The 23,221-nt window shown below is 41.0% G+C and overlaps 1 protein-coding gene across 7 annotated transcripts in view; it reads left to right on the plus strand.

The window, feature by feature from the left end:
- Positions 1–23,221, plus strand: part of UNC13B (unc-13 homolog B) — a 212,908-nt gene that overhangs the window by 170,981 nt on the left and 18,706 nt on the right. For all 7 annotated transcript variants that reach the window (XM_032205600.1, XM_032205604.1, XM_032205601.1 and 4 more), the window contains 7 exons: positions 4,947–5,043; positions 5,834–5,977; positions 6,135–6,212; positions 7,292–7,369; positions 14,476–14,564; positions 17,741–17,893; positions 20,378–20,501. In XM_032205600.1, the coding sequence (XP_032061491.1) occupies positions 4,947–5,043; positions 5,834–5,977; positions 6,135–6,212; positions 7,292–7,369; positions 14,476–14,564; positions 17,741–17,893; positions 20,378–20,501 (763 nt within the window). The remainder of the gene's footprint in view (positions 1–4,946; positions 5,044–5,833; positions 5,978–6,134; positions 6,213–7,291; positions 7,370–14,475; positions 14,565–17,740; positions 17,894–20,377; positions 20,502–23,221) is intronic.

Consider the following 23,221-nt stretch of genomic DNA (forward strand, 5'->3'; position numbering starts at 1 on the left):
GAAAGCTGTCTGATCAGCCTGGTGAGAATACTGTAACTGAACTCCTTTCCTGGCCTGAGGCAAAAGCTGTTAGGTTGTTTCTGACTGGTATTTGTCTAACTGGTTTTCAGAAGCTTGATTGCTCCACATCTCACTCTTATCTCTCCACTGAGTTTTGGGGGTTTAACACACTCCACCTTCTTCCCCTCTAAATCTTCCTTACTTCAGCTTGAACTTACTATATCCTGTCCTACCAGCCAGGGCATGGACAGGATATAAACAGGCTCAATTTTACATGCTATCTGTTCTTTTCATATCCCTTCCCAGTCTTTTGCCTGTTCCCATTTGTTCCTAGCTTTTCTTCTAAGTAAGGTTTACTCGCATCTCTCCAGCTGGTCTGTGTCTGGACATAAAACACCTAGACTTAGACACTGATGTTTCATCTAGGCCTTGCCTTGCAGACAGTGCTCTGCTCTAGCACACTGCAATGATAGCAGCCTCTTTCTTCAGTGATATCGTCAACCAGTGATGTTTCCAGTAGGTCACAAGCCAGCCCCCAGGCACCCTTGACAGTGTCCTACCTACCTGTTCTTGCCATCTGGTATATGGCCGTTTACTGCTGTCCAAATGCAGCACTCTGCATTTGCCCCTCTTGGAAAAAACATCTTGCTTGGACTGTGTTTTCAGTCTGGTATTTTGAATACTCTTCCCGTCCTCCACTGCGCACAAGCCTTATGTTATCTGCGTGCTAATAAGACTTGAGAGACAGTTGGTGTAATTGCTCAGCTTGGACCATGGGCCTTGCTTAACAAATCAGATCAGTGAGAGGCATTCATTCAGTGAATAGGGTGCAGGAGCGACAGTCTCAGAAGCATGGTTCTCTTTGTACCTCTGAATCAGTGCAGTGTTAGGCAAGCCATTACATATTGTTAATCCCTTTTTGCTCCTGTATAATCAGGATAATGATGTTCAGTTTCGTTTTGCTGTCTTTTGTAAACTGTTCTGCTCTGCTGGCTTTTGTGTATATGAGCACTGGAGCTCATGTACTTGTATAGCCAATGGCTTCCCTTGTTACTTCACACTTAGATCTTAGTACACTTACATGTTAGTACATCTCACTACATCTTAGTACAACAGACATGTTATCAGGCACAAATGATGTTTATTTCAACCATGGCCTTCACCTATTTCTACATACACCCTTCATATCATTTACAGCAACACTTGAATTTGCTTCATCCAAATTATTTTTGGTCTTCACAGACTCACAGAATGGCTGAGGTTGGAAGGGACCTCTGGGTCCATCTGGTCCAACTCAAACAGTGACACCCAGAGCAGGTTGCCCAGGACCAGTCCAGGTGGCTTTTGAAGATTTCCAAGGAAGGAGACTCCACAGCCTCTCTGGGCAAAATGTGCCAGTGCTTCGTCACCTGCACAACAAAGAAGGGCTTCCTTAAGCTTACTTAAACAGTCTTAAAACTTCCTTAAACAAAGGAGTTCATACATCAAGTTTGCCCATCAGTAAACTCAGATGAAAATAAATTGCCTCTCTCCAGAAAATAGCAGAGATATTTATCTTATAAACAGGCAAGAGGCTATCCACAAACTTGCATTTCTTGTTGAAACTGTGCAAAACCATATTTCTAATAGCCTTAGGATACAATTGAATGAGGTGAAGGCTCCAAAGTGCTGAGGTTGAAGTCTTTATGTTCCCTTTATTTTCTGAAATTCAGCAGCAGTTTCTGAAAATGAAGTAGGAACACAGCTGAGAGTGAATCTTCAAAACTTCCTTTGTTTTTAGCTGCCAGATAAAAGCTGTAAAGTGTCAGTTTCTGTAAAAAATATAAATAAAATCACTAGCCTTTTAGGTATGTAAAGAAGTGGGGAAAGCTTTCTTGCCTTCGAAATTCTGCCTTACTCTTCTTGTTCACTTTATTAACCAGTATTTTCCTTTCCAACTCTTTGAAATCCTGCCTGCCTTCATGCTTCTGTGCTTGCCAAAGCCCACTGAATTTTCATTGGGTACCCACATACATTACCACAAGAAATGAACAAGATTAATTCACCTGTGAAGCCTAATACCACAGGAGCCAGGCTCATGGCCAAACTGAAATTGGAGCCTTTTGTATTATGTTTCTATTGTGCAACCAACAGGCAAACTTTCATTTAGCCGCAAAGCACTTCTGCCTTTCCCTGCAGGCAGGAGTGAGGGGTTTTCTGTGCGAAAATCATTTGGAGATGTTGGCTGTGCCAACTCAAGCCATGCTGTGCCGACCCCTGCAAGCACAGAATGTCTCTGAAACAGCACCATGAGCCTCTGCCTTGTGTGCTGGTGTGTGAGTCATTACAATGTTTGGTTCTAGATCAATAATTGAAGCAGAGAAGAGGAAGATATATGCCGTGTAACAACATTTTGAAGCTATTTCTGCATGAAATCAAATTATTTTTATTAGTTTCTGTGTTACATTATTTTGGATATCATTTTTTATATGTTGCCCTCGTAGTCCCCAAAGTCCCTTCTTACTTGTTCGACAGCCTAAGAACTGATAGTAAAACACTTTAAGGGATATTTGGCCTAAGATAACTCTAGGTTTTTGTTACAGCTCAAACATGTTTTAGTCCTGAATGCGCCCAGGGACTAGAAGTTTTTATTAGATGATGTATATCTTTTGTGCTTTACTGCTAGCCAACAAAGGACAAAGTTGAGGCTGGCTTTGCAAATGTAGTTACAGATTTCTTAACCTGAGCTGAGTGATTCACTTTGCACTTTAACATTCGTATTAAACCTCTTTCTGGAGCTAATGATTTATTTTTTTTTTTAGGTGTAAAAAACCACCCCAATGAACAGTACCTTTTTCCTTACCATCTTTGTCTAGACAATTTGGTGAAACAGTAAAATACCTATGCAATTCATGCAATTATACACCAACATACGGTAGCCATAAAAACTTGCAATGACTGTTTTCAACACTGAATGGCCATTTCTTATAGATATGGTGCAATAACCAAGGGTGAATGATAGGAAGTAGTTCTACTTCTCAGAGCCAAAATTGTGGCTTCTGGCACAAACAAGTAATTTTCTGTATGTTGAGCAATGATGTGTGAAGCAGCGACTTGCAGTCTCTGAGCTCTGAAAGAGGTGGACGATGGGTAGTTGCTTCCTTGTAAACTGCCCGAGTTCTTTTTTAAGGATTAATCTGTAGTTTCAAACTATACTGTTGTAATTAAAAGTGAAATGTGGAAAGTGCAAGAAAATTTCAGCAAATTTCCAAATATACTGATTTTTAGAAGCTTGAGTTTTCATTTAGAAGGAAGTTTTCAAGAACATGGGAAGTGCATATGTCTATGACAGTGTTCCACTTTCACTGTCTACAGTAAATAAGGCTGCATGGACAGGTTGCTGTTGACATTTAACACTGTGTCTGTTACAGTTTCCAATATTAGCATTGATGTGCTTTATATTTCAAAGTGTAGAGAGCATTTAAGGCTATCTAGTATGCTCTGTCTGTGAATTTGCTCTTGATCTCCCTCTCATGTCTGGCACATGCTTTCATGTTCTTTGCAAACTCGGCCCATAATTATCACAATCTGCATGAACACAGCTGCCTGTTAAGAGGAGGTTATTTTCTGCGAAGCTCATATAAAAATCATTTGTGTGGACTGAAATCACGCATGGGAATTTTTTCCCTTATTTGTGAACGCTGTTTAGTAATAATTGAAGATTTGCTTCAGCTGCAGTTGCACACATCGAATCCTAGACAGACATTTAAATAAAGTCATAGGTGTTATGTTGTTACTTAAACACACACAGGAAAAAATAATCTCACTTGTGCTACGCGCTTATGTCCCACAGAGCAGAGAACAGAGGCATGCCCAACTCTAAGATCCCATTGCTGAAGCTACTTCTCACTTTGCCTGTTTGTTTTAGGCAAGGTGGGATTGTGTAGAAGCCCTTTGTTTGGTGTACTTTGTGCTTCCAGATGCCATTTCATGCGAGGCATCTCCCTAAGACGCAGCAGTGGCTGTTGCAGTAGCATCTTGGAATGTGGTTTACCGTTCAGTTTATTCTCCCAAGTAAGGAGAGGGAACAGAGACAAACTTTGCTGTCCTGCTTCCAGGACTTGCATGCTCTGGGGACTCAACTCTGCTCCAAGGCTGTTGGTCTAGCACTTTTTGCATGAACTAAGTTTGTACTTTAAAATAAAAACAGCAAAATGCTGCTTACAGGGCTGGCCAGCTTCCAGCAAGCCCTGGAGGATGTGCTGTGTAATCACCTGAAGATAATCTTAAACATCCTCACAGTGCAATCAGCAAGCTAAGGAAATGGGAGGATGCTCTAGAGTGGGGAAGTGGAGAGCAGCACTAAGGTGGAGAAAACTTCTCCATCGTGGCAGTCCAGAAGTATGTCTGTATGTAGGGATAAAATAGCTGAAGGGCCCTGGAAAACAGACTCTTTTTCCTCTCTTTATACTCCTTCACATATCTCATGTGAAAGATGGCAGACCCAAATGGGCAGCAGGACAGTGTGCTGTCTCTTTTGGCACATACAGACAGTGGGCATAGAGATCTCCCATGTCCTGTCTGGCACCTGGGTGAAAGGGAAAAAATACAGTAGAAATACTATGAGGTGATGAAATGTTAAAGGAGGTACTAAGGGGGAAAAAGAAGGGAAGGTAGCAAGAAAGAAGAAAGAGGAGAAAGGCAAAAACAGCACATGACATGCAGTCTGCAGAGGCTGGGTTATCTTTTCTGCTGGACCAGCCCAAGTGACACAAGGGTTGCTGAAACAGCACTGCTGTCTGACAGTAATGGTGGTGAATGAGGAAGGGCAAATGTTATTCTGAGGGTATTTAGTTTACCTAAACATCTGGTGGGTGCTGCAGGGACGGGCATGTCGCTGGGGTGAGGTCTGGTTGGAATGCTGTGTTTCTTGCTGTAACTTCCTGTCTTTCCTGTTCCTTGTGCAGGTGGTTTGAGCAGTTCGTGATGCAGTGGCTGGATGAAAATGAAGATGTTTCCTTAGAATTCCTGCATGGTGCTCTGGAGAGAGATAAAAAAGATGGGGTATGTAGGTGTTTCTGAGTGGAGGACTTGGTGCTGCATGCTTCAGTGCCCAGAACCAAATAACAACACAGTAAATTCAGCTGTCACACAAGCGGATGACACAGCCCTTTTTGCATGCTGAACATTTGGGAAAACTTGTTTATTTTAGGACTTTCCTCTATGGGTTAGAATGTTGTTGTGCAAGATGCATATCATTCATATATGTCTGTTCTGTTCCGCAGGTGTTAATTTGTCAGCCAGTGGCTTGGTGTTTTCTCTTCTCTTTGTGTGATATGCAATAGAAATGTAAGGCAGTTTGCATATATGCAATGAGAATGTGACATTAATCCCTATATAGAGTAATCTTATTCTTAGTTTGCTGAGTATTCCCAATGGAAAGTAAGAGCCTTCCAGTTTTAGTGACTGTTGGCACTGTAGGCTGTGATGTTAATAATGTGAGCATTCCCTTTAATGTCTCAATTTTAAGCCAGTTTTTAAAAGTTCTTCACTCATCTTTCCTTGTTAATTGACAGGCAGGCCATGCATCTCAATAATGTTTCCAGCATCATGCTACATTTCCTTAATGCTTCTCATGTTGTAGTTGGTGAAGGATGGTGAACTGTAGCCCCAACAGAGATGGCTATTTAGCTCCTTTGGGCGTTTTAGAGAGCTTTTGCCTAATTCTGAGGAAGAAGTGGGTTTTGGTATAGTTGTCCCATCTCCAGCTCTAAAGATGACTGAGACCTGCATGAAATGTGTGCATTTCAGATCTTCGCATCTGAGAATGACTCTCTTTGTACTTCTGTTTTAGTTCCAGCAAACATCCGAGCATGCTCTGTTCTCTTGCTCAGTGGTGGATGTCTTCACCCAGCTCAATCAGAGCTTTGAGATCATTAAGAAGCTGGAGTGCCCAGACCCTGTCATCGTTGCTCATTATAATAGGAGGTTTGCTAAGGTAAAAAGGACCTTACCATCCAGCTATCTGTCTGCATGTAGTGGGATGCAAAACAGTATGATGTTTAGAACTATGGTCTTTGGCTTTGGTTTTATTTCCTGAAGATTTTCTGTTTTGCTAGAGGACAAGTAATAGTACTCACATCTTGTCATTGCAGACAATTGGGAAAGTGCTGATGCAGTATGCTGATATCCTGTCCAAGAGCTTCCAATCCTACTGTTCCAAGGAGAAACTGGTGAGTCCAGCTGAATTTCACTTCCATTCTGGGGATTCACATAATTATCATAATTAAAAAAAAAAAAACAACAAAAACTAGTTTTCTTGCATTGTACCTGACTGTGTTAATGGTGTAAATATTTTCAGTATTGATTTTCATCATCAGTTCCTAGGCATTTGTGGATTGAGTTCTGGCTTGGCCATAAAATAAAACTAGGTTGTGAAGGTGATTTGCAGGGCTTGGAGGTTGTCAGGTCCAAATGAAATTAACTTCTAGTCTGTCTGTCTGGGTCATACATCACAGAGGTGATTTAGGAAGAAAAGGAGGGGGAGAAAAAGGCACAAGGACACAGGTTGCCCTCTAGGTCTATTACATAGCAGCTCTCTTGGTTTACTGATGTATCCATGAAATTATCTTACTGTTTAATAAAATAACCAAAATTCAGGATATTTAACTAAAAAAAAAAAAAAGGCAGCAACAAATAAAAAAGCAAACATTTTTGAACCTTGGCTCTGTCCCATATGTTTTTTTGTGTCTCACCCATCTGTCCTGGGAAATGAAACTACAAAGGGAAGAAAGTTGCTCAAGCTGCCCTTGACTGTTGCTCTCAGTCTTGTCCTGGCAGAACCCACATGTGTCTCTGAATGCAGCTCTGGCTGGCAGTTCCCCTTCTGGTCTGGGATTTACACCACTCATGATAGTGCAGTACAGCATTAAAAGGCCAAAGGCAACATAGGTAGGACTACTGTATAGCATGGCAGGAGATGTAGAGAGAGTTGGACTTTGTCCTGGCACTGATTCTTTTTTTGTGGTAAAACTGTGGAGAAAGGTACAATGGTGAAGAGCTCCTTGATCTGTTTTTTTTTTTTTTTTTTTTTTTCTGGAACTGGCCATCTGATTTCAAGCTGGAGAAAGGAGGACTTAACTTTTTTTAGGTCTGAGTGCTGAAATTTTTGCTTGCCCTACCTCCTATTTGACTGTGAGAATCTGTGAGATCTGGTGGTACCTGAGGGAGGGTGTTGAGGCACAGCCTGTACCACCCATGAAAATGTATTGCCATCCTGAGCAGTAACAGGCATCTGCTTTTGTCCCGTCAGCCCTGCATCCTGATGAATAACATCCAGCAACTGAGAGTGCAACTAGAGAAGATGTTTGAAGCTATGGGTGGTAAAGAGGTAAGAGCGCTAAGAGACTGAACATTTCTCATTCCTACTGCACTGTTAGTAGCTAATTTGCGTCATACTGGTACTTGCAGGCTGTAGTCATAAGGAGAGCCCTGTGACATTTGGCACTTTCACAAGTGTGAGGAGGCAGCCATGTCTGAAGACTTTTCAACTAAATTTATCACAAGATGCAAGAGCATGAGTTTTGAAATACAGAATAGTATAGAGGAGGGGAAAAAAAGGATATGTACTGGGCTCATGTTGGCTGGATGTAGGCATGGCTGATGGTTCTTCAATTTTGAAGGAAGACACACAGGTCTGAGAGCTGTTGACATTAAGACATTTTTCATAGCATATAAATGTGGGTGCCTCTTGCATTAAATGTCCAATATCTAATATATTGCAGACATGCAAGTATATGAGCTCTACTCACGCTTTGCTGGATACTTGGATGTGTCCATGAATACAGATACCATTCTTAGTTTTTGTTCTTGTTCTGAGATAGCCATTTTCACAGAAATAAGGGTTTTCTCCCTGAAGTCACTGTTTCTGTTTTGATATAATCTGTGTTTTTGTTTTTTTTTTCTTTTTCATTGCTTTTCAAGACTCAGGAAGATGGAGAAAAGGCTGCTGATACTGATGTTAGGAAAAATTAGTTTTCTAAGACTAAGTGCATTCTCTTTCGTTGTGTTGTGGTAGAACATGTGCTATGATCTGTATGCCAAGAGAAAAATCCACTTTGGTGGGCAGCTCAGTTTTTGTTTGTACTGCTGTTACAAATCTTTCTTGTGCTTAGTGGCAGAATTCTATGAAGTGGCAAAAATCTCTTTAAGAAGATCTACCCCATGATGCAAAGAAAACTGCAAGGTTCTCAACAATCCTAATTTCTTAGCGTTACATCAAGAAATAAAATGATACGCTCCCAGCTGTAATAGCAGTGATAGATAAAGGCTTTTTTTTTTTGTCCCAGGAAAAAATAAATCTGTGATTTCACGTTTATGAAGTGGTTTATAACGTCTTAATTCATGTGCACTTAATTTCCCTTAAGAAATCAATTTGCTATCTTTTCTATAGTTCTGGCTATTAAGTAGGATTTCCTTATAATTCAGATTGAAAGGACCTCCTGATACTCTGTCAAATAGTATCTTTGTGGGGGAAAAGGTAGTATTTAATGAGACAGTTGGCTTCTTTTCCTAGCCTAAACCTCTTCTCTGCATTCTGCCCTTTAAAACCTTCCTCATGAGGTAGGTAAGGTGAAACAGAGGTATCAGTCCACTGTTTCCTCTGCTGTGTGGAATCAGAGAAAAAAGAAAAGAAAAGAAAAAAAAGAAAAAACAAAAAACAAAAAACGAAGGTGTGTAGGGGGGAGAGGAACACAGACTGTGAGCTGTAAAACACGTAGGAAGAAACCTGGCAAATGTGCTCAGAAGCTGTTTTTTGGAAAGAATTTTTCTTTTCAAATGCTGCTTGTCCACTTCATTAGGCTGCCACTGATCACCAGAAATAAATTGTGTTGTGTTAGATGCCTGAATTGTTTGCTCTTCCCAGGGGTTTTACTCTTGGAGACAAAGTAGTACTTTGCTTCTTGACTTGAAATCTGCCAGAGCCTTTGTTTTGCTACAGTAAATATGGTCTCTCTAGTTTGAGTAGTCCTTTTTCTGATGCAGATTGATCCTGTCCTAGTGAGTGTCAACTGGTGAGACAACTGCTTTGAAAACGGAATGCTTAAAAAACGCACTGCTGGAAATGCATCTGAGTTTTATCTTCTCCTTCAAGAGGGGCAGTTTACTTTCTGTGACAGATTTGATATTTATCTATACACCACGCAGCTTGTGCAAATGTAAACATTGTCCTCTTGACTGCTCTAACCAAAAAGGAACTGCTTCCTTGGGGGATTAAGAAAATAGCGTAATGTTATGCCCTGGTTGTCTTGAATTGTTCACCTTTTTGTGTTCTCAGAGGTGTTGTTGAGAACTGGGTGTCAAATATTCTGTTGTTCCTACAACGGGTATGTTAGGTGTAGCGTGTGGGAAGCCAGAACTGGAGGATTGCTGTCAGTTATTGCTGCTTGTGGCTTCATCTGCTTCTGATTCACAGATACATCTTCTTCTACAGGACACTAGCACTGCACACTTTTGGAAAGCTTTTAAACAACTCTGCTACCTAGGGGCTTTTGGCCAGTGAATCAAAAAAACTCTCATTTTCTTGCTTCTACAGCTAGGGCTCACCCATAGTTGCCCTGCAGTGTTATGTTGTAACAAGAAACAGAAGTGCTTGCCCAGTACTATTTTAGCTAATTTGGCTCCTAGATATAGTGATAGAGTGCCTTCCTTCTGCACCCCAAATGAGGAGCGTTACTTCTGCCCCACTTCTCTCATTCTTTTTTAAGCTGTAGTATGCAGAAGGTAAAAAGAGAGAAAGAAAAAAAAAAAAAAAGGCAAAAATTGTACTTTATATCTGGGTTTAATGTGTGACATCTTGTGGTCCATGAACATTACTAGTCAGAACTACTCATAAGGGTCAGGACATCAGGACCTTAGCACTCTGCAGAGTGATTCTCTTGGCTCTGTACTTGAGATCCCAGAGTGTATATACATATATTTTTAGTTCATAGGAAGACAGAGATGACTTTTAGGATTTATAATTAATACTTTCATTTCCTATCTGATATATGTTGATCTCACAGGATCAAAACAGCTTCAGCATGGCTCAAAAGCATTCTCATGTGTTTCTGAAGCCAGTTTTGGAAGGGCAGAATCTATGGAGTGATAATTGGCTTTAAAAGCATAACGGGCAGTGGAGTCAGCAATGAGTGCTGGACAGAAACTGGGTTGCTTTTTGCTAAAATGGGCTATATAGGTTAATTGCTATTGTTTGCTTGACCGTGGTCCCATTTATTTATTCATATATTACTTACTGAAATCTAATGTCACCTGCATTTTCTATCCACCTTTGCAGTTTTTCTGCAGACTTGTATTCTCTCTGTGCTGTCTCTGACACTAGAATAAGCCTTTCTCATTTTGCTTGTGAGAAACTGCTTGCTGTAGCCCATTATTTTGCTCATTTTTTTTGAGAGTTATGAACTCATAACAGTGAAATTAAAAGCAGTTGTGCTGTGGAAGCCTAGATTAAAACATTTCTGTACATTTTTGCCTTGAAGTCAAGTGTGCAGGGTGAATATTGGAGAGAAGCGCTGCCTAGGGAACCCAGAGAATTAGCTACTGAGTAGTGGCAGATTGTCATCATACAATTTTCATGCCTTCAGTTACAAGCTAAGCTGTACAATTAATGCTTTGGGAAACTCTCTTCTTAATGCTTAGCCAGGGTTAGCCCACATTTTAAATCTGAAGTTAGCTAACTGAATAATAAATTATAGGAAAACTTAAAAACAGCCAAGACTTGATAAGAATGTTCTCAAAGGATTTGTGGCATCTCCTGATTGCTCCTCATTACCCTTCCATATGCCATAGCTAAGGCCACTCTAGTGTTTGAAAAGCTTGCCTGTATTCAGCTCTTCAGGTTTCTTACTCTTGAGCACTGCAGGAGGATGAAAATTTCGTGCAGCAAGTCCCCTTAGTTCAGTCTGAGCTCACTGCCCTACAGTTAGCTCTGCAGAAAGGAGCTCCCACTAGCTAGCTGGAGAGGCAGAACAAAAACCAGCAACCTCAAACAGGAGTCAGATGAACCCAATATCTTGTGTAAAGCTTCTCTATTTTTTACAAGAGCGTAGGGCAAGATTCTTTGGTTGTTGATATCAGCAACCTGATGATTCACAGGTTCTCTGACTTTAAGATGTGAATTGATTAACTTCTTGAACCTTCTTGAAGGAGAGAGAGGTGTTTCTCCAGTTACAGAAGAGCCTTCCAGTTCTGGTTGCTCATGCTTCATCACTGTGTGTAGACACCAAGGAAGAACAAATGACATCTTTTGAAGAACCTGGAAACCCATCAGAGCAAATTATTAGGCTTTTGGGTTCCATTTCATCCATGAGATAAAGATCAGTCTAAAATGAAGTTCATAATAGTGTAAATGGCACATTTCAAACTATCAGAGGACATGATGTTCCTGCTTTGAATGTGCTTGGATGAAACTTTGAGGCCCAGTTTCTGTGAACTGCCAAGTCCCAGATAATCACAGGAAATCAATAGACCCTGCTTTGTTCCCTGAAATGTAGATAAAGTTACTGCTTCTCTGTTTTATGTGCACCTCAGTCTTCTGTACCATACATTTAGTCTCAAACACAGAATTATGTAAGTGTCAGCCTTTATTTCCACTGGAATTGGAACATTTGCTCAGATATCAGAAGCCACCTCACTGTTGGTGCTGTCCCATGCTTTGCACTGGGAACTTTTCATTAGCTTTCTTCCTCTGAATCATCTTCAATACACCCACGGAATGGATATCATAAGCCTGCTGAGCTCTAGCACCCAATGAAAATGGTCTGGCCATGACGTATGTCAGTGACCCAGCTGCATATTACTGCTTTACTGTACCTGTCAGCTTTATCATGCAGTCCAAGTAGCATTTCCTGCTATCAGTGGTAGCTGATAGACTAGGATAGGAATTCATTGGCTAAGCAGCAAAATAAATGCTGTTTCATTTAAGCACCGTTATCAGTGCTTCACCATATTGGCAAAGAACAGCTTGAAGTCATACAGGGTGTTATAGGGATTCTGTAATTTATGTATGTGAGACAGCAGTGCACACCTACTTGCCCCATCATAGTGGACTTCAATCATGCTCAGTTAATTCTCTGAGGTTTGCTTTCATGTCAAAGCATGTTAATACCGAAGCATTAGCAATCAGGAACATACTTTGCAGTTTCTTTCTCCTTTTGTGGTAGCAGTTGCCCAGAAGAAAACAACCATTCTAGAATGGCAGAGAACTTGGTGACTACTGAACGAGAATGTTTACCACCAGGACTTTGCTTCATGAGGATGAGGCTGGGCACGTTGAAGTTAAACCTGTGCGACTGTCTTGCCAGTTGCACCCAGAGAGCTATGGGTTGATGTGCTGGAGGAGGAACAGCTCCTAGCCACAGATGATGGGGCTCATCCACTTGGCAAAGCATTGCTCCAGCTGTCCCTTCTTGCAGTCCCAGCCCTGGCAATCAGCCTTTCTTCTGCTCCCAAGAAGATCAGATTGCAATCAACAAGTATAATAGCAAGGAGAAGCTCAGAGGTTGTTGGTGAGCAGTCTACGTCATCTCGTGGTAGAACAAGTCATTAATTGCATGGTTCATGAACCAGAGCGATCAGCTGTTGCTTTTGACCTCAGACATCCAAACCTTGGTACATATGCCTCTGGTAGCTTATAAAGAAGCAAACGGAGAGGAACAGGCGTCTCATGCCAATTTATTTTTGTTGTTGTTTTGTTCCATTTTGTTCTGCTTTCTCCTCAACTGGAAAAGCAGTTCCTTGAAATGTTTGGATGGATCCTGAACTGGTTCTGCCTCAAACCTACCAGAAATGGCCAAAACCAGAAGACTGTTCAGCACTTTTAATTACAGATAGTGAACCAGGCAACTTGTGACTCATCCCTTCTCATAGTACGAGAAGGGTAGGAAAATGTAAGGGCAAGACAAACCACTACCAACAGATGCTGTTTTTGTTTTTGTTACCTACATGTTTGGCCAGAAAGAGTGCTGATTGGCATTACGTTAGCTTTACTCTGCCTTTGTAGTGAGTTCTAAGGGTAATAGGAATATGAATTCACTTTAATAAAGGAAAAATAGCTACAGCTAGCAATGCCTGAAGTTATAAGGCTTAAGTAGTCATTGTTTGCTTATTTTCCCCCTATTCTTTAAATGATCCAGGAGTTTCATTAGCACAGTTTTAAGTGCCTAATAGAGAGCTGGTTTTCCACACCAGCTCCCAAAGGAAAATGAACAGATCAAATTCCAAATCCCTTAAGGCTCAGCTTTCTCTAACAGACAGTGAGAATTGTAAAGAGGTCTTCAGTGCTGAGTACAATAGCGGGTGCTCCTGTCATGGTCAAATCCTCTACAGGTGTATGTGTACACAAAATGTAAAAATCTGAACTGTTTGTTAACCATCTAGACCATTACATTGGTAAATAGGTACTCTGCCTTAGAGGTAAGGCTGAAATTCTGAATGCCAAGTGCAAACATTTCTGGAAGGTTTTTATTTTACAAGAAGCTTGCCTGTAAAGAAACAGGTCTTCCAAGTTGCTTTTTCAAAGCAAATGATCCCTAAGCATTCAACATGAGGTGTTATGTGTACACAGAGGTGGGTTTCTCACAATCGGCTCTTTTGATGCTGGAATGATGACTACAACAGAAGTGAAGGGCACTGCTGAATGCAAAAACAGACAGCTTTGGGCTGGTAATACTGGAGCAAGCACTTTTCTTACAGCATATACCAACATATCAGCTGCATCCATTTAGTGCTTGGGGCACTTTTTAATTTTTTCTTGTCAAGTCTTCTCTGAATAGTTGCATTGAAAAAGCTGTCCAGATCAGTGTCAGAATAGAGCTGTTTGTACTCAATACACAAAGCTGAGACGATGCTTTCCAAAAGTGATCAGTGCATAACAGTTCTTGCTGTTATATTGTGTACACATTTTCAGAATAGCTGGGGTCCAGTCTTCTGAGAGCAGTGGCTGGGTCAATCTTACTTTTGAATACTGACAGCAGGGTGGAAGGTGAAATAGCATCTTTCAAGACCATGCACAGAGAAGCGCACAAATAAATAGCATCCAGTCTAATAAGTCAGTCCTCTCTCCTTCTAGACTTAGCGATGAAATGACCCATGAGCCCAAGGTAACACACAGTATTTGCTAATTTCTCAGCTTGCTTATGCTGTTGGCCATGGGGAGTTCACATTCACTTTCTTAACTCTGCAAATATAAGTAAGAGGACTGTGAGGGTATTGGAGCCTGCGGCAACGCCTTGCTGCTGTTTGGGCAAATATCTTTTGATGATTTCACAGCTTCTGTAACAGCAGGAGACAGTGGTGGAGAGGATCCCAGCTGACAAAGTCCATTGTTGATGGTTCACCTGCTCTTTTTAAGAGTGGCCTCAACAGTGAACAAGAGCAGTGTGAAGGAGACCAGGCTGCCCTCTAGGTTCAAGCTAAGTCCTCTTCTTTCATCCGCAGTTGGATGCAGAAGCAAGTGACCATCTCAAAGAGCTGCAGGTGAAGTTGAACAATGTTTTGGATGAGCTGAGTGCAGTGTTTGGTAACAGGTGAGTATAATGAGGTCCCTGTTTTTGAAGCATTCCTTTATTTTGTCTAATCTCATTCAGTCAGATCAAGAAGAGAAAAGAAACTTGTAACAATTGCATTGTATTTTTCTTTTTGTCCCAAATTCATGGTCTTTCAAATATGAGACCGTATAAAGAAGTGAGAAATGTTTTAAGAAGTCTCTCTTTTCTGTATTGCTCTGCTTAGAAATGTAACAGGGAGATCCCTCAACTGTAAAATGTATTTGAATTACATGGAATTATTTTTTTCTGTAAGTAGTGCTTGTCAGTAACAGAATTGCCTGCTACCTTATTGCTTGGAAAGCAGTTTCCAGCTTAGCATTTATGAAGTAACATTTGTGTTTAAATGTTCTGCTCTAAATGTATGAAACAGTTGACTGATTTCTGATTGTTAAATGAGTATTGGAATACAAAGGAAACAGGTTTAGAATTTGAGATTGACTTGTTCTGATGTTGCAATGGATGGTGTTTTCTAGTCTTTCAAGGGAGGAGCTCTTTAAAGAATTGCCCGCCACAGATGGCAATTAAATTTTATTTTCAATCATGATACAATTTACCTGAATATAAAAATGTGTTTGACTTTATGGTTCACTACAAAATTATTATAAAAGATGTTAATTAAACAAAATCTAGAAATACAGGGTTCCAAGCTGATCTCCAAAACCAACCACTTCTCATGATAAACCCCATTCACTTCATGTTGTGCTTTATAACAAGATTAATGCAGGCACGTAGTTGAAGCATGGGTGAGGAGAATAAAACAAATTGTACCAACTTGCCCTCTTACAGTCTGCAGATTTGCAGTGCTTAAGACCAAAAATCCTGTTGGGATTTGTCATCATTTATCTGGATTTCAGCACACAGAGCTAGTGGGGAGTTCCCATTGCCAGTGGATGGCATAGCAAGAAATGGAGAAATTCCAACTGTAACAGAGCTGAATTGATAAAATTCATAATTAGATGGGGAATAAGTGAGAAATCATAATTAAGGAGTGAGTTTTATCTGAAACCTGTCTCCATGGTGTCACTGCTACAAGACAATTAGGGTACAATCTTGACATTTGCAAGTATGATTTAAAGAGATTATTCAGCATCGGCATACATACCAGGGAGCATTTCAGAGAGATGTGCCAGAGAGAGATTTAACCAGTCAGACAGCTCAGATGCTTTGCTTATTCCTTAACAGTAATAGGGGATGGAAAGCAGAGCTGCAGTTTACTGTATAAGCTGTATATATGATCTTCTGAAGGATGTAAACGTGGGAGGTAAGACAGATATCCACAATATTCTGTACAGAGTCTGTAAACAGTGCTCCTACAGCACTGTGCACACCTGATACTGCAGATCTTACTCTGCTTCATCTGTGAGATAATTGCACCAGCTGGGAAAAAACAGCACGTATCTTTATGAGCCTTACAACCTTTGTGCCGAGAGGCTTGTGTTTGGACACAGAAGCATTTTCTTCTTTAAAGGATTTCAGCAGAGAAGGTGAAACCTGAAAGGCTTTACGCTTCGTGCAAGGCTAGCTGGTGTTTTGTTCTTGGAGGCTGTAGGAGTGAAGGAAGGAATTTCCTGCAGGAGTTGTGGAGAAAGGCACCCTGTTTGTCAGCATAAGCAAGGCTGTCTTTTAACTTGCTGCTGCCAAGGGCACCTGTCAAGCTGTATGTCTACATCAGCCTCGCTTTTAGGTGAACCTGTTGCCACAGTAACTGATTAACCATTTTTCATAATTCGTGACAATTTTACCTTGCATTAATTTTAACCTTTGAAGATACTCTATTATTTTTTATCCCCTGGCTGGATGTTTACAGCATCTTCAAGCAGGGTCCCAAAACAGATGCAGTATTTGGAAGAACTATGGGGTAAGATTAGCCTGTAACAGAATAGGGACTGTCAGCAATACAGGAGATTGCTAGTACTATTTTCCTTGTGGCTTATGTCTTTGGTTAAGCTGCTGTTGTTGTAGCCACAACTGATAGTTGCAAACTCCTCTCTGCTAGAAATAAGGAAAGTGGAAGCGGAGGCTGCATGCAGAGAGCCCTCCATTGTCTGTCTGGAATTGCTCTGGTGAGATGCAGGTTAGAAGTGAACCAGAGAAACCATGAGACTAGAGGTGGCACTGCAGGAAAGGGAAGATGTAATGGGGTGGGAAAGGAAGGTGGGAGCTGTAGGACAGGAAGAGCTGTGTGCTGGGACTCAGGATGTGGATGTCCTAGTGACTCAAGCAAAAGTCTGTGCCACTTACAGATACAAAGCTGGATTCCAAACCTGTGTCCCTGCTCTGAAATCTTTACCTGAGCTACTAGCACTGGTTTCTCTTCCTGGTTTCAAACTTATGTGCTGTTAGTGGATAGCTAAATGTCACTTGTAAAGCCTATTGTTAGTAATTGTTCTTTTAAATGTCAAAGCATTTCCCTTTATTCGCTGAATTTGATATGTTGACAATTCCACTGTGCTATTCATCATATTTAACCATTGTATTATTTCATTTTGAACCTCTTCTTAGCAGTAAAAAAAGGAAAGGTAACTGCTTTAATGGCTTGCAAGCCACTTGCATGTCAATGAGCACAGTGTGCTCATTACACAGCTGAGCCCCGCATCCGTATTTGACATTTCAGTATGGCATGGACTGTATGGCAGTGGACTGGTTTCAGTCAGTTCTTGCTTTCACACCGTTTCTATGATCTTCAAGACTTGACTTATGGTGGATCATAACCAGATTGTTGCCGATTGACTGTTAGGTGCTCAGAGTTGTGTACGTGCTGGGCCATTGCTCCATACTATATCCTAATCTTTGTGTTAATCTTTGTAACACTCTATATAGAAAGCAAAAATACATCAGAGCGGCTTTAGCTAAGAATAATGGCATTTCTCAAAATCTGGAAAGGATCGTTTCTTTTTGCAATCTCAATGAACAAATTGATCTCAAGTGTGACGTGTGTTTTGTTCAGAGGTGGTAGGCTGTCTGTGGATGATGTGCATAAGGAACTGGATAGCATGAATCTTGGTAGCAAATACGGTAAGTAAGCAGAAAACTTGAGGGAGGAAGGGTATGTAATTTAGTGCGTAGTTTATGGACTTGCAGTGTTTTTAACTTGTGTAAGATAGCTGATAGCTCTGCCACTGATAATCTTGTTTTTGCTTCTCTTACCTGCCCAGCTTTCAGACTCGTATTGATGAATGTGTCAAGCAGATGTCTGATATACTCTGCCAAGTGAAAGGGACAGGAAATGTTGCTGCTAATGCCAGAAACACAGTTGCACAAGATGCAGATAACGTCCTGAGGCCGTTGATGGATTTCCTGGATGGAAAGTAAGCAAGTACTCAGATACACATTACACATACATTGCATCAGATTAGGAACAGGATGTGGGAAGGAAAAATAGCTCTGTGTTCTTGGGTAGTTCTTGATATGTCCAGCCTGTGAATTCTCATGGCTTTTCTTCCAGTATCTGCATTTTTCTCAAGGCATGTATCATATCTTCATGCACTGCCAGAACTCACTCTGTTCCCTTTCTCCCTCTGGCAGCTATAGCAATCAGCAAACACGCTGCTGATCAGGTAGTGGAGAAGGCTGAGGCATACGGTAAACTCTAAATATTCAATTTGTGGTTTTCTCCTATACATATGGTACTGCAGCCAATTAGCAAACATACTGCAAAACATACATGCACACTTGATACATGCACTGCTCAGTGTCACAGTCATATCAAGAGTGTGTGTTCTAGCCATAACCAGTGTTATTCTGACTAGAAAATGAACTTCTGAACTAGGTGATGTACATAAGTTTTCTGCAAGTCAAGCTTGGCGTAGGTGAACTGCAGATCCATTGCTTTAATTAACTGTTGCCATTAACACATGATTCAGCTGTTCAGGGACTTTCTGTTGCTAATTGCACATAATTCTTTTCAGCTAAGCCATGGCCTACTAAGAGAAATAGTTTTTAATCTCTATAGAAGTTAAAATTCTCATTGATGCACAGCAGTTCTTTATTTTGAAAGATGTGGCCGAAGATTTTCTTAATAAAACAATGCTGTGAGAGATGTGAAGGCTTAAAAGCTTAAAAAATAATTTTCTTCTGCTGTTTTTTGTTGATCATCCCATCTTTCTTTTCAGTCACTATGTAGTAAGTGACTCTTTGCAGCAATCATTACATCTAGGAGCCCTCTCATTTGAGCGTTTTCCATGCATGCCTTCAATAATCCTCAGAAGCCATCTTCCTTTGTATCAGTAGGAACCTGGGATGCTATAGGCTTTTCATACAACCATGGAGCAAGTCATTTTGATAATAATCCAAGCCTGGAGTATTTTCTTTCCTCCTTTACAGAAGGAAATTAATTTTTATTGCCTCCTGCATCCTACCCATATCAGTCTTGTCCCTGTTGAATTTTGCTCATTTACTAACTGTAGGAGACATCACCTAAAAGAAGATGTTACACAGTGTAGAAAAGTTGGCTATCATCTGCGTACTGCTACTGGCTGCAGAATTCCTGTTTTATAGCTCTCCCAGTGTGGTTAGTAAATGCCATTGAAAACACTTGTTGGGATTTGAAGAAGAATCTTATGTTTCTTGACCTTTTGGTAGCCTGTACAATAATAAAGGAGGAATAAATAGGGAGATAAAGTATTTTGCTTTATGTAAAAGAGAATAAATACATGGCATGTGATGGGTGGTTGTGGTTTAACCCAGCTGGCAGCTAAACATCACACAGCTGTTCGCTCACCCTCCCCCCTCCCTCTCTGGGATGGGGGACAGAAACGAGAAAACTCTGAAGCCTGTGGGTTGAGATAAAGACAGTTTATTAGGACAGATAATAATAATAATATTAATAATAATATGTACAAAACAAGTGATGCACAGTACAATTGTTCACCACCCGCTGACCGATGCCCAGCCTAACCCCGAGCAGTCTGGCGCCCCCACCCCAGCTAGCCACCCCTATATATAGTTTAACATGATGCCAGATGGTATGGAAAACCCCTTTGGCCAGTTTGGGTCAGCTGTCCTGGGTCTGTCCCCTCCCAGCTCCTGCTGCACCCCTAGTCTGCCCACTGGCAGGACAGTGAGAAGCTGAAACATCCTTGGCTTGGTGTAAGCACTGCTCTGCAACAATTAAAACATCAACATGTTATCAGCATTCTTGTCATCCTAAATCCAAAACATAGCACCCTACCAGCTACTAGGAGGAAAACCAACTCTGTCCTAGCTATAACCAGGACAGTGGTGACTGCAATTGCAACGAGATACAAGTCCAAGAAATGCTTTGAGGTGGTTCTGTAGGTGAAGCATATAGGGACTTCTACAGCTATCAGAGGCTGTGCATTTGCAGGAACTTCTGTATAACAGTCTGCAAAGTATTCATTTAGGTATTCAGCAAAGAACAGTATAATGAACCCCTGAAGATATGAAACCATTATTCTGTATTTGTAATTTTTCTTATATATTGTGTAAGCCCCATACAGTGGGAAGTATCTTAAATGGAACCAGCTGAGTGGTATCTGTTCTTATTTGGAGTATTCCCAACCACCATAACCTAGTGATATCTTCCATAATCCACAGGTCAATAGAAATAACTGAGATCAGAAATGTCAATAATCCAAAGGTCTTCAACACTAGAACTCCCAGGAGGTAGGAAGACCATACTGTATGAAAAAGGAAGATTTCTTTTTACCCTTAAAGCAATCATTATGAGAAGCTGCTTTGGATGGGGCATTGATTCTGCCATACACATCTCCTTTTTCCTTGCAAATAGCATTCTTTGAATTTGCTCAGTTCTTGCTGCTCTCTCCTTACAGCCTGACGCTGTTTGCGACTGTGTGTGAAAAGACAGTGTTGAAACGGGTGCTGAAAGAGCTCTGGAGGGTGGTAATGAATACCATGGAGAAGCTGATTGTGCTGCCTCCTCTTACAGACCATACGGTAAAGCATTTTCTCCTACCTGACTCATAGCAGAATGTGTTGCCATTCCCTGTGTAACTCAGCTCTTTGGCCTAATGAGTCATCTGTCCAGGTAAATTTGACTGCATGTAGCCTGCTCTAGGATGGAAAAATATATCCAGTAAAGTAAGAGAGCAGCTCTATTTATAGTGGGGTTGCAAGACAGAAAGCACACTCTTTTTTGAAAAAAAGAAAAAAAAAGAAAGAAAGAAAATCCATGATCTAAAAGGAGTTGCCGTCAGGTATATCAAATCACATTGATTAGGGATTTGCAGTCCCTTAGAGAAAGCTGGTTTTAAGGGCTTATTTGGTAGTTAGTGATGGCTTCTTGGCATTAGATCAATGCCTGTAAATACTTTTGCCTAATTATTGTCATGTGTTGGTCAGGTGTTCTGTATAGATGTGGTTAATTTGGGCTTCCTTTTTAATGACATCTTCCATAAGGTTTTAACATCAATATGGGTTGGCATGCTTTCTGTGTGTCTGGTGTTGGGGAGTTGGAAGCATGTCCAGATAGTTTGCCTTCAAAGGCAGTCTTTTTCATATAATCGTTCAGCTGTGTGGATGTGCTGGATGAATGTGTGTCATGAATGTAGTGACATTTTTAACAATGAAAGATTAACCTCTTTCCTACTTTTGAGAAACCACGGAAACTGATTAAATGTCAGTCATGCATGCCCAGCTGCTCTGGGGGATGACACTCAGTTGTAGGCAGCGTGAAGTTTGGACTACAACCTCATTATCTGGAGATGATCCAGAACTTCTTTTCATCTATGTTGGAGTGAACTTGTGGTCTGTGGCTAATTTATGCTGATTTATTTCATCCCAGTTGTGGGTAGGACAATAGTAGTTTTCACTATTCAGCACTTGCCTACATAATTTGAGTGGACTTCTTGGGTTGCAGCATATAGAGAAGTGATGCTAACCTGCAATTTGCACTAGGTATTTCTTGCTTTGAGAGAGGGAAGGCCTTTGCCTCTGACCTTGATAATGACAAACTAAACAGAATCACTGAGACAGTGTGCTGTCATGCCTCCTAAGCACCAAATTAGTGTGAGGTTTAAATTTTCTTAAGATTGCTTGCTCTGAGCTCAGATTTTGAGTGATTATTTCTATTTCCCCTTTTAATTCATTAAGGAGGAAAAAAAATGATTTCCCTTTGTTGAACTGCTGTAAAAAGTAATTTTTGATGGGGTCAGGTGCTAAAATGCATCATGTAAGTGAAGCATTATTATGACCCTTCAGAATTGTAAGTATTTAGATCAAGGGCCTCGGAGAACCAGGGAGGAGCTGCTTGAGCATTATTGTGGCTAGTTTTGAGTTTTAAAGGCAGAGTGTGATTCAGCGTTTGTGTCATGAAAAAGGCAAGAACTGTGATCAGGCAATTCTTCCAACCTGTAGGATGTTGCTATAAGCAATTTTTTTATTTTTTATTTTTTTACAAATAGTTTCATGTTGCCAGCACTTCAGCTTCAAATTGAGAAGCTCTTTTTATGTAATGATGTGCACCTTCAGTTTTCTGAGATAATCTAAAATGTTCATGGCCGGATTTTTAGCTGTATAATAAATTATATCACAGTGAGGAGGCTTTCCTCCCTGTCCTCAGCAAGAGAAAGCCAGGTGCTACCTCTGAGTGTTCAATGGACCACAGTGGGATGGCATCCCTCCTAAAAATTCTCTGCAGCCTTTAAGATGCAGGGGATATTGATGGTAGAAAAGTGTCCCTTTTCTGGAATGTTTAATTTCTCTCCTTTGTGTAAACTTGCTGGAGACGTGGAAGTGTTTTTGATGGTGCTCATGGAATGCATACTCTAGTAGAATCATAGAATGATACAATCAGTAGGGTTGGAAAAGACTTCCAGGATCATCTGGTCCAACCATTCCCCTACTCCCAATGTCACCCACTAAACCATGTCCCTAAGCACCACATCCAACCTTTCCTTGAACACCCCCAGGGACAGTGACTCCACCACCTGCCTGGACAACCCATCCCAGTGCCTGACTGCTCTTTTTGAGAAGAAATGTCTCCTCATTTCCAACCTGAACCTCCCCTGGAGTACCTGAGGCCATTCCCTCTTGTCTTATCGCTATTTACCTGTGAGAAGAGGCCAACCCCGAGCTCCCCAAACCTTCCTTTCAGGCAGCTGTAGAGAGCAGTAAGGTCTCCCCTGAACGACTAAACAACCCCAGTTTTCTTAGCCACTCCTCACAGGACTTGTGGTCCAGGCCCTTCACCAGCTTCGTAGCCCTCATTGCCTTCATGGAATGCTCTCTACACGCTGCACAAAGTCTAACTTTGCTTGACTCAGTCATTGTGCAGTGCTTTAATATCAGATTTTCTGCAGTACAGTCAATTTCACATAAATGAGTTCAGCCAACATTACCCAAGGAAGAAAAACCTGAACTTTCCCCTTCTGCTCTCTGCTGCTTCTGGAAGATTTTGTGTAGGGTGGGACTGAGATGAGACAGCAGTCAGGTACTGCCAGTGAACGATGCACTGGGGTTTGGGCAGTTTTATGGCCTGATACTGATGACATGAGACGCTGGTGCCTTAATAACTTTCAGATGACTGGCTGCTACCTGTCTGAGTATTGACTGGCTGTGTGTTGTGAGATTAGTAGCAACATGATCTCCAGTAATTCACAGAGCAGTTCATGCTTCACTTGTTTTAAGTAAAGATCAACATTTAATTGAACACACTT

The sequence above is a fragment of the Aythya fuligula genome, chromosome Z, assembly GCF_009819795.1.
Source record: "Aythya fuligula isolate bAytFul2 chromosome Z, bAytFul2.pri, whole genome shotgun sequence".
Taxonomy (NCBI): Eukaryota; Metazoa; Chordata; class Aves; order Anseriformes; family Anatidae; genus Aythya; species Aythya fuligula.